This window comes from Prinia subflava, chromosome 12 (assembly GCF_021018805.1).
Source record: "Prinia subflava isolate CZ2003 ecotype Zambia chromosome 12, Cam_Psub_1.2, whole genome shotgun sequence".
Classification (NCBI taxonomy): Eukaryota; Metazoa; Chordata; class Aves; order Passeriformes; family Cisticolidae; genus Prinia; species Prinia subflava.
This window is the reverse complement of record NC_086258.1, coordinates 18,552,735-18,564,849: the sequence shown is the minus strand read 5'-3', so window position 1 is coordinate 18,564,849 and position 12,115 is coordinate 18,552,735. Positions and strand designations below refer to the sequence as shown.

Below are 12,115 nucleotides of genomic sequence, written 5' to 3'. Positions count from 1 at the left end.
CTGGGGGACAGGAGATGATCCAGCTCCTCTTACCTGCAGTCATGGCTCATGGCAGGACTCGTGGGATTGTCCCCGTGTCCCAGAGGGGCCATCGGGTCTCTGGTGTGTGCATGGTGGGGTTTAGAAGTGATAAAAGTTGTGGGGAACAGCCCTGGGCTCTCCCTTGCAGCAATGAAACGCTCTTGACTGGGACTGTGAGTGTTTGTTTTATTCATTTTCCTGCCTTTTCCTGATTGTCTGGCAACAGGGAGCGGATGTGTTTGGGTGGAGCTGCAGGGTTTCCTTTGGGATGGGAGGGACAGGGGGACCTGGATGGGTGGAAAAGCATCAGGACCTTCTGCAGGCTCAGCTCAGGGTCCTGCAGCTGAAGGAGGGAGGAGTGAGACCCCAGAGCTGGCAGGGCTGGGACAGGGACACCCGAGGGTGCTTTGCTGTCACCAGCCTCCCCCAGGAAGCCTCTCAGCCAGCAGGAGAGCCCGCAGCAGGCGGGGCAGGGCTGCAGGAGGGAGGCAGAGATGCAGCTCACGCTCCTCAAGCTGTTGGCCGGGCACCCCAAGGGTGTGGCTGTGCTGTGACAGCCTGGCAGCGAGATGGGCAGAGCAGTGCCTGTCCCTAGGGGTGCTGTGAGGCCTCCAGGAGAGGTTTCTGGGGCTCCACGGGGTTATTTCCCACCTGCTGGGGCTGCTTTGGGTCTGGCTCTCTGCAGGGAGCTCCCGCAGCACATTTGTCCCCCTGCTGCCATCGAGCCCAGGCACTGCAGGTGTGGGGGGCTGCAGGAGAGCAGGGGGGTCCCCTGAGCCCAGGGAAGGGTTGCAATTGCTGCTGTCACACCAGCCCTGGGTCAGGTCCTGCCAGGCCGGGCTGTGCAGTGCTGGAACCAGCCCTGCACAGTGAGTGAGGGAAAACACCCCCGAGGCTGCACATTTACCCAGCCCTGCAACAGGGGATGGATAAATCCAGGAGCAGGTGAGAGCAGGCAGGTGGGACATAATCCACTTTACCAGCCAGTGACTTAAGGCTGCTTAATTTGGCTGATTCCCAGGGAGCTGCTGCCCGCCGGGGCTCGGCACAGATCGATGCTGCAGCCAGAGCTCTGCTGAGTGTCCCCTGCAGCAGCAGCCCCTGAGCTGCTCCAGAGCTCCTCCGCCTGTGTGGCAGCTCCCCTGCAGCTCCTGGTGCTTTGGGGCACTGGCTAAGCAGGTATTTTCTCTGTATAACTCCAATTAACGAAGCTGTGGCAGTTTAATGGCAGGTGCGGGTGGGTTTGCTGGCAGCAGTGACTGGCTGGGAGCCTTTGGGTGCCCTTAAGGGCTGCAGCCACTCCATGGGACCTTGTCTGTCCCTGGAGCAGCTTCCCCAAAGGGATGGAGACAGGAGGTGGCTGCCAAGCTGAGCCTGGCCTTGGGCTCTCTTGTTTCCAGTTAGTGCTGGCTCTCTGGGCTGTGATTGCAATGGATTATGTGTCACAGTTAGTCCTTGGCTAGTTGGCTCTTTGGTCTTTTAATCTGCTTGAATAAAAATCGATAGTGAAAGTAAATAGAGGAACATCAGAGGGGCAGACAATCAAGGGGCTGGGGCTTTGCTTCCTGGGAAAATGCCCTGCTGGGAGGATGGGATCAGGACAGCCCTGGGTACCACCCCGAGGAGCTGGGCAGTGAGGTCTGGTCTGCCTCAGCCCCACTGGAGATCCTCTGGTTTCCTCTGCAATAAATCTTTCAAGATTTGCTGCCCTTTTGAGGGGTTTAGGTAGCCTGGAGTTGTCCTTTAAAGGAGAAAACGAAAGCAAATGATGCTTTAGATTGAAGTTAATTCAGCTGGTGTTTTCAATGGACAGAGGGAATATCTCACTATCCCTGAGCTCCAGTACAAGCAGGGGATTTGCTGTTGTGGGGTGTCCAGGCAGGGCTGTGACAGGTCTGAGAAGGGAGAGACCCACAGCCAACCAGGCAGGTTATGGATATTGGGAACACAGTGTGGGATTGTGTTTTAAGTGTCAGGGAGATGCTCTGGTGCTGCTCACATGGGTCTGTGGAGATGTGGGCTGAGGCTGTGCCTTGGTCTCCCCACAGGAGGGCAAGGGAGGCTTTCACTGCCCTTGCAATAACTTGGATTTGAGTGGAAATGTGTTTTTTTCCCCCCCCATCTTCTCAGCACGAAGCTGTTGCTGAGCAGTGTGAGGCTCCCTGAGCAGGATGGGGCTGAGTGACCCAGGGATGGCAGCTGCCATCAGGGAGGTCTCAGTCACTCCAAGTGGCCGAAGGGACGTGGTTTAAGCCCAGATGGAACTGAAGCCCCACAAGGCCACCCTGTCAACCCTCTTCCATCTCCATGGAATGGGGAGGAGGATTGGAGTAAAACTTGTATGGTGAGAAAAGTAAAGTTTATTAATTGAAAAGAAAGTAAAATACATTAATAATGGTGAATTATAATGATAACAAAAAGGAAACAAGCCAGTGATGCACAGTGCAATTGCTCACTGACTAATGCCAGAACTCCCTTCCTCCTTCTTCCCCCACTTTATACCCTGACCATGACGTTGTAGGGTGTGGAATATCCCTTGGGTCAGTGTGGGTCCCCTGTCCTGGCTGTGTCCCCTCCTGAACACCCCCTGCTTCCTCAGCAGCCTGGCAGAGTGAGAAGCAGCAAAGGCCTTGGCTCTGTGTGAGCCCTGCTCAGCAGCAACAAAAACATCTCTGTAAAATCAACCCAGTGCTCAGCACAGTTCCAAAACACACTGGGAAAAAAATAACTCTACCCAGCTGAAACCAGCACAAGGGGACATGCCCCAAAGCGCTCTTTTTCATTTCCTGAGGGGTTTAACTCCTTCTGAACAGCTCAGCCCAAGCATTCCAGAGCCTGTGACATCCTCCATGCTCCATCCATGCTTGGGAAGGGCTGGGTTCAGAGGGCTCCCAGTGTGAGCAGTGGTGGAGGATGCTCAGGATCCCAAAACGTGGGAAACACAAGGAAACTCCCTCCTGTCTGCTCCTCTCCCTGTGGCACAGCCTGGGCTTTGCCAGCACAGCCTCACATCACCCCCACTGCTCCCAGCCCTGCGCTGCCCTGCAGGGTGTCCCCTGCACTGGGGATCCTCCTTCCTCAGCTGCTCTCTCCTCTTGCATGGTCAGAGAATCCCAGAAACACAAAATACCCTGAACTGGGAGGGATCCACAGGGGTCTCTGAGTTTCACTGAACTTCACCTTTGAACTCAGGTTGGCACAGGCAGCAAAGCTCCCCTGGGTGCTCATCCTGGCTCCCTTTCTGGAGGTTCCAGGGGCAGATGCTGGCAGGGGATGACGCCTGCTCACGGCTGCTTTCACTCCAAGGAGGTATTTTAAAGACAAGTGCATCGTTAGTGAATTCCCTTGGGATTCAACCCATCCAAATTTGAGCATATTGGCTGTTGACTATTCCACTGGTTTCACAGAGAAGCTGTTCCTTCTTCCACAAGACATCACCCGTAGGGCTTGCTTTCCTTTTTTCCCCTGATTTCATCCAATTACTTAGCTGTGTGCTCTTCAGAAGCCCCATAAATAATTCTCCTCCCTCTGCTGTGTTTACCAGCGTGTCTCATGAAATCCGGTAAGATATGATTGATTGCAATCATTATTTCCTAGTGCTGCTATGAAAACCTCTGTCAGTTCAGTGATTGCCTGGAAAGCGTGGCTGCCACTCAGGAAAACTGTCAAAACCCTGTCATACTTTAACAAACTCCAATTAATCTGTTGGGGGAGTTTACTTGTATTTGCTGTCCCATCGTTGCTGATTATCAGGGGAAATTTGAATATTTTTCCTTTCTAATTAGCAGCTTGGTGGCTTTGTTTTTTTAAAAGGAAGTGGTTTTCAGCGCTGTTTAATTTTTCAGAACTGTTTTACTGGGTGTTTGTGCTGTTAAAGTGAGTTTGGGTCTATCCTGGCTGCCTGCAGAGCTGTGGGTAAAGTCTCCTTGGGGATCTTCATCATTGGCTTTAGGGAGAAGCCTGAGGTCCTGGCAGGATCTCCTCCATCCTCTGGATCCCCGTGCCTGGCTCAGAGAGCTGAGCAGCCCTGGGTGGGACTCTGAGTCTCCGTTTCAGCTTAACAAATTAATCCTGGCTCTTGCATTTTTAAAAGAGTCGCTTCAGCACTTTTCCTCCTTTCTTCTGGTTTTAATGAGACACACTTTCCAAGAGATGTAATAATCATTGCCAAAAATGTCAGGTTGTTGTTGGCTTCCTTAAGCTGCTGGAAAAACAACAACAACAAAGACCAGGAACAGAAAGAGAGAGGTGTTGATGTGGAAGAGCTTCGACTTCATCTCCCAGTGCCAGGGGAGGGCTGGGGAGATGTGTCCTGCCACAGCTCTGCTTTCTGGCAGGCTGCCCCAAAAGATAATACAGGAAAAGCTGGGATTTCTTTTTCATTACTATTTTTAGTTAGTATTTGGGATTTTTAAAAATTTCTTTATTTGAGAAGGAATATCTCGGCTCACTGTTGACAGCAAAGCTCAGAGCTTTGCCATCCTGCAGTGGCTCGAAACCAGCTGAGAATTGGATGGTGGCAGTGACAGGAGGGGAGATCTCAGGGAAATTCAGGGAAGCCAGTGGGAATGTCAGGGCCAGGCTGGTGGTGGGGTGCAGAGCTGCAGCCTGTGGCTCCAGTTGACTTCCCTGGGATCCACAGAGAAATTGATTTGTGCCCTGGTAAGGATATCCTTGTCCCTCATTAGTGATTTGGGAGCAGAGCTGTCTTGTCAGCTGTGCTTCTGTGATGAAGTCTTGGAGCAGGCGGCCTTGCCTGGACTGCCAGGAAATCATCTCCATCTCCATCTCCATCATCTCCATCATCTCCATCATCTCCATCATCTCCATCATCTCCATCATCTCCATCATCTCCATCATCTCCATCATCTCCATCATCTCCATCATCTCCATCATCTCCATCATCTTCATCATCTCCATCTCCTTCCCAGGCACAATCCTTGTGTCTCCCTAGCAAACCATCACACCCTAAGCCCCCAAACAAGCCCCAGGCCAGGATGGGCTCTGCCCATGGGAATCTCCTGGCTGTGGTTTCAGCCTCTCTGGCCAGCACTAGGGGCTGGGTCAGGTCCTTTTCCTGACCTCCAGCCTCACCCCCTGCAGCACAGGAGCATCCAAGAGGGATCAGTAATCAATGTCTCACTCAAAAACTGAGTTTAAGGTCTAAGCTCTGACCTGCTGGCCATGCTGGGATGTCAGAGCAGGAGCAAGTTCTGAACAGAAGTCCCCATTTAGAGGAGGTCAGTCCTGGGATGGACAGAGGGTGTTGGGGGCTGCAACCCCTGAACACAGCCCAGCTGTGGGAGGGATGTCACTGGAATGGGCTCAGTCTATGGACAAATAACTAAAGGGGATTTTCTGATTCAAGCCCATGTCAGAGCTGTTCTATTTCCCTTGGCTGTGCCTTTTCCTGGTTTGCTCAGCTGTGTTTGGGGCAGTCAAAAACGGAGCCTCAGGTTCCAAGATTCCAATTTTTTGCCCCCATAGCATCTTTTAATGGCAGGCTCATTGGTGCTGCTGCTCTTCAGTGGCACAGGCTGGGACTTTTATATCACCCAGGGGACAGGGTGACCTTCCTGCTGGGATGGGCACAGGTGGTTCCTGTGTTCCCCACGAAGGTCTGGGGCTGCACAGGACCTCAGGCACCCACTGATCCAAGCAGAAGTCACTGACTTCTTGCCATGGAACTGAGGGAATGTTTGGAGAAGAGCCCAGTTTCAATCTCCATGAATGGTGGTTTGTCCTCTTTTTTTTGAGGAATTGCTTTTGCTCTCAATGTTTCTTCTGTTTTGTTAGATAGCGTCAGGAAAAATAATGTGCTGCTGATAATCTCAGCCAAGCGTGGAAGGCAGCCTGTGGCGAGGTCTGGCTGGCCCAGTGTCAGCTTCTTGGAGGGGTTAAGGGTTGGCTCAGACCCTGTGCTCGTGTGCCATGTGCCCGACAGAGCCGCCGTGATCCGATGTCATCGCAGCGCCCGCCGGGGTGACACCCTGGCAGGGGAGTGTGAGGGGCTGGAGCCTCCAGTTCAGCTGCAGTGCCAGTGCAGCCCTCCCTGGGAAGCAGCCTTCCCTGGGAAGCAGTATTCCCTGGGAAGCAGTATTCCCTGGGAAGCAGCCTTCCCTGGGAAGCAGTATTCCCTGGGAAGCAGTATTCCCTGGGAAGCAGCATTCCCTGGGAAGCAGCCTTCCCTGGGAAGCAGTATTCCCTGGGAAGCAGCCTTCCCTGGGAAGCAGTATTCCCTGGGAAGCAGCATTCCCTGGGAAGCAGTATTCCCTGGGAAGCAGTATTCCCTGGGAAGCAGCCTTCCCTGGGAAGCAGTATTCCCTGGGAAGCAGCATTCCCTGGGAAGCAGCATTCCCTGGGAAGCAGTATTCCCTGGGAAGCAGCATTCCCTGGGAAGCAGCATTCCCTGGGAAGCAGTATTCCCTGGGAAGCAGCCTGCCCAGCCCTGGGAGCTGTGGCTGCAGGGTGGGTGAATTCCTGGGGGGTGGGGATGGAGCTGGGGCTGAGCTCTGCAGCAGCAGGAGCGGTCACGGTGCCCCGATCCCACCACAGCCACACCCTGCTCTCATCTGAGCACCCAAAGCACCCGGACCCCACACTGAGGCCCCCGTGCTGTCTCACATGCTCAGTCAGCTCCTGTGGTGAGGAGAAGCCCGTGCCAGGGCTGTCCCTGGCACACAATGCCATTGGGATGCCCTGATCCATCCCACTGCCCTGGCAGTGCCGGGGTAGGGGATCCCAAACTCCCTCTGGCTTTGCAAGATTGGTTGTGTGTCTGTTTGGAGGTGCATGAGGTGTCCCTAAGACCTAATGGCCACCTGATGGGCTCCTGATGGCCACCTGATGGCCACCCAGGACCTCTGGCAGCCGCTGTCCTTCCCAGTGTCGCTCCCCTGGCTCCTGCTGCTCCCTAAATTAAATATGTGCTGCCTCTTGGAAAGCACATGTGAGTGGAACGGCAGAGATAAGCTAAACGGGAGAGGTTCGGGGGATTATGCACTGATTAAGTTATTACCAACGTGAAATGAGCCGAGCTGAGATGAAACAGGAGCTGTATTTTCTGTTCCCTGGCTCCGGGCTCAGGCTGCCTGTCACTAGATGGCAAATCAAGCTGGGAGCCAGGAGCTGCTGGATCCCCCTGTGCTTTCCATGTGCAGCAGGTCAGTGCAAACCCACAGGAAGCAGCGTTAAATAGAGCTGGGAACTGGGGGCCTTCCCTGCTGGGGGGGCGTTTCTGAGCTGCAGCACCTGAGCTGTGCTCACTCCAGGGCTGGGGCACCCTCCCCATTGCAGATTTGGGCAGGAAGTTTCTGCTTTTCTGTCACAGGGAAAGCCGGTGATGCTGGAAGGACGTGTTGGGGCAGGATCACCTCTTTTTTAGCTTCCCATGCTCTTCCTTCAGCATCCCCTGCAGGCTACTGTCAAAGGCAGGATGCTTGGCTAGATGGAGAGTGAAAAACAGAAGTGTCAAATGAAAGGCTGTTTGGTTGGTGCTTGGGAATAAAGTCTGTTTGCCATAAGCCCTTGGGACAGGCTGGATCAGGTGGATAAGTCAGGAGTTCATTCCTGGGGAAGGGGCTGGATCCAGGGCTGAGATAACCACTGAGATAAGCACTGGCAATCCTGAGCTGGAGGAGCCCAGCTGCCCTTGAGCAGGGATTTACCTGCTTGGGCAGCACCATGGGGCTGAGGGGCAGAGCCAGGGAGGGGACACTGGGGCCAGCAGGGCACCGAGATGCTCCATACACCACCGAGCCCACCCGTGGGGCTGGGGGCACAGGACCACGGGCAGCTCTGGGGCTGGGGCTGTGGGCAGGGGCACCCATGGGTGGGCTGTGGCAGTGGCAGTGTGTCTCAGGTGCTCTCTGTGTGCTGCAGTGATGGGCGCGCTCGAGTCCCGAGGGGTGCTGCGCAGGATGAGCGACATGCTGGAGATGCTGATGAAGAGGATGGACATCCTGGCCAGGCTGGAGAACAGCACTGACTTCCACAAAGGGGATGAAGCCCGGTTCCCTCTGGACAGGTCAGTCAGACCCCGTGGAGCAGTGCTGGGCGTGGGGGCTTTGCAGGAGCAGGACACCCCCATGTGCCGAGCTGCTCTGTGGGGGTGGCGGGGCCCAAAGGGACATGGGGCTTGGGGAGATCTTTTTCAGCCTCAATTGCCATGGCTGGAACCTTTTCTTTTGGGATTTCTGAACTGACTGTGATTTTTAGGATTAGTGGTCACAGCCCCATGCTTGCCAGCGTTCAAGAAGCATTTGCACTCTGCTCTCAGGCACACTGTGTGATTTTTGGGGCTGTCCTGTGCAGGGCCAGGAGTTGGACTCTGTGCTCCTTATGGGTCTCTTCTAACTTGGGATATCCTTTGATTCCACGATTTCCTGAGGCAGCTGTCTCAGCTGCAGGTGTGGCAGTGCCTGCACTGCTGGGCTGTGGTGCAGCTGGAGGTGGGACCTGCCGAGGGCTGGAGCTGCACGGGTGTGTGGGATGTGCTCCCTGAGCTCAGGACTCTTGCTCTGTGCCTGTACTCCTCAGCTGGTCGTTTGGAATCTAGGGCTGGTGTGCTCAGCTTGGAGCTGAGCAAGGTTTAAGAAGGGCTTAAAATGATGCCCTGGCTCCCTGTGATCTCGGCTGGCAGCGCGAGAGATGCCATCAGACCTTCCTGTCGTGGCACACTGATTCACTAAAGAGACATTTCCCTGTGCTCTGGGAGCCTTTAAACATTCATCAATACTAATTTGAGTGTCAGGCCAAGAGCTGCACTAATGGTAACTGGTGGTGGGGGAGCAGAGATGGAAAACCACAGGGGCAGCACTTGAGACAAACCTGGCAGTGTGGAAAAGATGCCAGTGTGGATTCTGCTCAGGTGGAGCCTCGGGTGACACAGGAGAGGTGGATGGCAGGGATGTGACATGCAGGGGTCACCCCTGCCCTGCTCTGTGCTGGCAGCACAGGAGCTGTGGTGCATCCTGCTGGATCCCACATAACATTCCCACCTCCACCTCTGCCATCACTGTGCTTTTCCCTGTTCCTATCAGCATTTCCATCCCTCTCCCTCACTTCCCTCACAAGCCTCTTTTGTGCCTGTAATGGAAAACAGAGTAAGTGAGCCTGTAATTAAAGGCTGAGCCCTGCCACAGTGCCTGCACACCTGAGTTAGAGCTGCACAGGCAGCCGTGGAGTGTGTGGTCCTGCCTTTTGTGTAGCATCATTTCCAGCCCTGAGAAAATACAATTTGCCTCAGCCATGGTAGGTGCTGGGGATTTTGTTGTTCCGAGGCTGGCTGGTACCCAAGAGAATGAGATCAGCAACAATCCCAGAGAGGAGTGGACAGGGCTATTACAGCCAGCCACTGCAAGGCTCCTGCTCACATGTAACAATTTTCTTGGCCAATCTTGTGTTAAAAGAACTGGTAATTTCAGGTGATGGTTGTTTCTCTCCACCAGCAGCCAAGAGACAAACTTAAAAGCATTTCTGGGGCTGGCAGCAATGGCTGCAGATGGGCTTGTGGTGTTTCAGATCTGCTGAGTGAGTGGTGACTCCGGGACCATCACCTGGAGAGGCCAGAGAGGACGGGAGCTGATGGACCCACCTCAAATGAGCCTCAGGTTTTGTGTGTGCTCAGATGGGCCTGAGTGGCTGAGATTACAGATGTCTTAATTTTCAGGAACAGAAAGTCAGGGGCAACGAGTTTATCACCTTTTGCTCCTTATAAATCACCCCTAAAGAGAAATCAATTCTCTTCACTTGATTCTGCATCCAAACCCATCTGTCTCCTCTCCTTGTTCTCAGCTGGCCTCTGAAGATCATGTGGCAGAGCATCTCCAGGTGAAGCAGCCACCATGGGGGAGTTTCTTGTGGGTGGGATTTTGCTGTGACAGTCCCTAAGGAAGCAGTGGCAGCATTTTCGAGCACTTGGGAAGCATTTCCTGAGCACTCTTTTCTTTCCCTGCAGCCCTGGGCCTGGCTGAGGGCTGTGGCCAGAGGGGATGTGGATGTGTTGGAAGTGTTACAGCTGTTCTGGGTCTCAGCAGGTTTGAGTGGCTCCTCCTCTGCTGCCACAGCCAGGGTGACCTTTCTTGGCTTCTCCTGCTCCCTGCTGCCCTTTGAGGGCTGTGTGAGGCAGCTGGAAGGGTGCAGAGCTGCCCTGCTCTGAGCAGAGCCTGGCTCTGTGCTGATCCCACAGCTCTGGGTGCTCCCTGGAGCTGAGCAGAGCATCCCAGGGGGAATCCAAAAGCAGCTGGTGTGGACCCCTGTGGAGTCTGGGTGCTGGGGTCCCTGTCCCTTTGAGGGTGACCACCTGCAGTCCTGGGGACCCTCCTGCTGAGGGGGACTGGGCCCCTCCAGCTGCAGCAGGACCCAGCAGTGACTGCTGGACCCAGCTCAGCCCCATGGAGACACCCGGCTGCTGCTCCTCCTTGGGATCCCAGGATTCCACCAAGGCCTTGTCTCCTCCCCTCCCTGTCTCTGCCTCTTTGATCACCAGTGACCCACTCGAGGCTGTCAGGGAAAGATAATACAATTAAAGGGTGCTAATTTCAAAGGGATTTTAGTCTTCAAAGCCTGGCACGGCTGCCGCCTTGGTCCTCTCCCTGCTCAGCACAGCTGCCAGCGGGGACTTTGCGGTTCTGGTTGCCCAAAAGTGGATTAATTCTCGTTTTTACAAAGTGCTCTCCTGCTTAAGGCTGGATCTCCAATGGAATCAGGAGGGCTGTGTTTTCCAGAGCCCAGGCTGAGAGGGAGGAGGTGAAATCTTTGGTGAGCTTTATGGAATAACCTGTGAGCACTGTACCACTCCAGCAGAGGATTGGGGTGGCTTTACCCCTTGGGAAGGAAAAGTCTGTATACACAGGGTGGAATAAATGTCCTGCCTTGGAAAGCCTCCCAACATTGCTCCAAAATCTTTCTTGTCCTGTAGGGGCTGCCTGATCCAGTATTCCACAGGTGCCTCCATTTCCAGCCCACCAACCCCTTGCAACGCTTTAGACAAAACTCTTGGAAAACCCAAACGTGCCAAAGCTCCTTCCCCTTAGAAGAGCTGCCCAAAGGTTTTGTGGGATGCCATGCTGGGATAAGGACACAGGCTGCCCCTGTGAGCCCCAGCTGGAGCTGAATCCCTTCCCCAGCCCTGCCTGGGCTCCCTGCACCCAGCCCGTGCTGGGAAGGGAAGGATGGATTCCCTAACGAGGGCGAGCAGCCTGCCAGTCAGCAGCGGGAAAATCAATACTGCTGTTAATTGAATGCAACCCTCGTAAATCATCAGAGGGGAAGGAAATTAGGAGTACTTATGGAAGCCTCCTGGAGAGCTGTTTACTGGGCAAGGGAAACATTAGTTTGCAGGGGAAGTGTTGATCTCTTGCTGAAAAGTGCTGGGGAGGGGAAGGAGGGGGTCTGAAGTGGCTGGTCCAAGCTGGCACGGTAAGCCAGCAGTGCTGGGGCTTGGAGAAGCCCTTTTCCAGCCCTTTTCCAGCCCTTTTCCAGGAGCTGGGCTGCCCCTACCCACCCCACCCCACAGGGACCTGGCAGAGGGGAAGGCTGGGGTCTGCAGCACTGCCATCCCTGGTCATCCCTCTCTCCCACAAGGTGGTTATCCTGCAAAGGCTGTTATTTGCTAAGGACTGATTAATCTTCAAGCTTAATTACTGCCAAGGCTCAGTTAATTTCCACACACTTTAAGTATTTGTTCTTGTAATCATTACATGACTCCATATTCCCCCAGTAATTAAAAGTCTCGCAATATGACACTAAATGGATGATGTTCCTGCATCCTGCCAGCCCGGCTCTATTAATTCCTGAATTGTTGCTGGTGGTGGGTTGGCTGCAGAGAAGTCACTGCCAGATGCTGTGGTCTGCTGCTGCCCAGGTGAGCCTGCAGCACTCTGGGACCCCTCTGTGCTCTGCCTCCCATCTCCTGAGGGGCTCGGGGGGGCTGCAGCAAGGGGAGGGGGTGAAAGGTGCTCAGAGCAGCCCAGGGAGGGTAAGACCCATCCTATGGTCCAGCCTGGCTTTGCTGGGTGTTGTTCTGCTGAGCAGGGGTGCATCAGGAGACAGGAGCCTTCCTCCCCAGCACTCACCTTCCTCACGGGTCCCA

The 12,115-nt window shown here is 54.5% G+C and overlaps 1 protein-coding gene across 1 annotated transcript in view; it reads left to right on the top strand.

The window, feature by feature from the left end:
• The window catches only part of MGAT5B (alpha-1,6-mannosylglycoprotein 6-beta-N-acetylglucosaminyltransferase B), a 67,300-nt gene that overhangs the window by 16,507 nt on the left and 38,678 nt on the right, over window positions 1–12,115 (top strand). Inside the window, exon 3 of the mRNA XM_063409732.1 lies at window positions 7,903–8,047. Coding sequence (XP_063265802.1) covers window positions 7,903–8,047 — 145 coding nt within the window. The remainder of the gene's footprint in view (window positions 1–7,902; window positions 8,048–12,115) is intronic.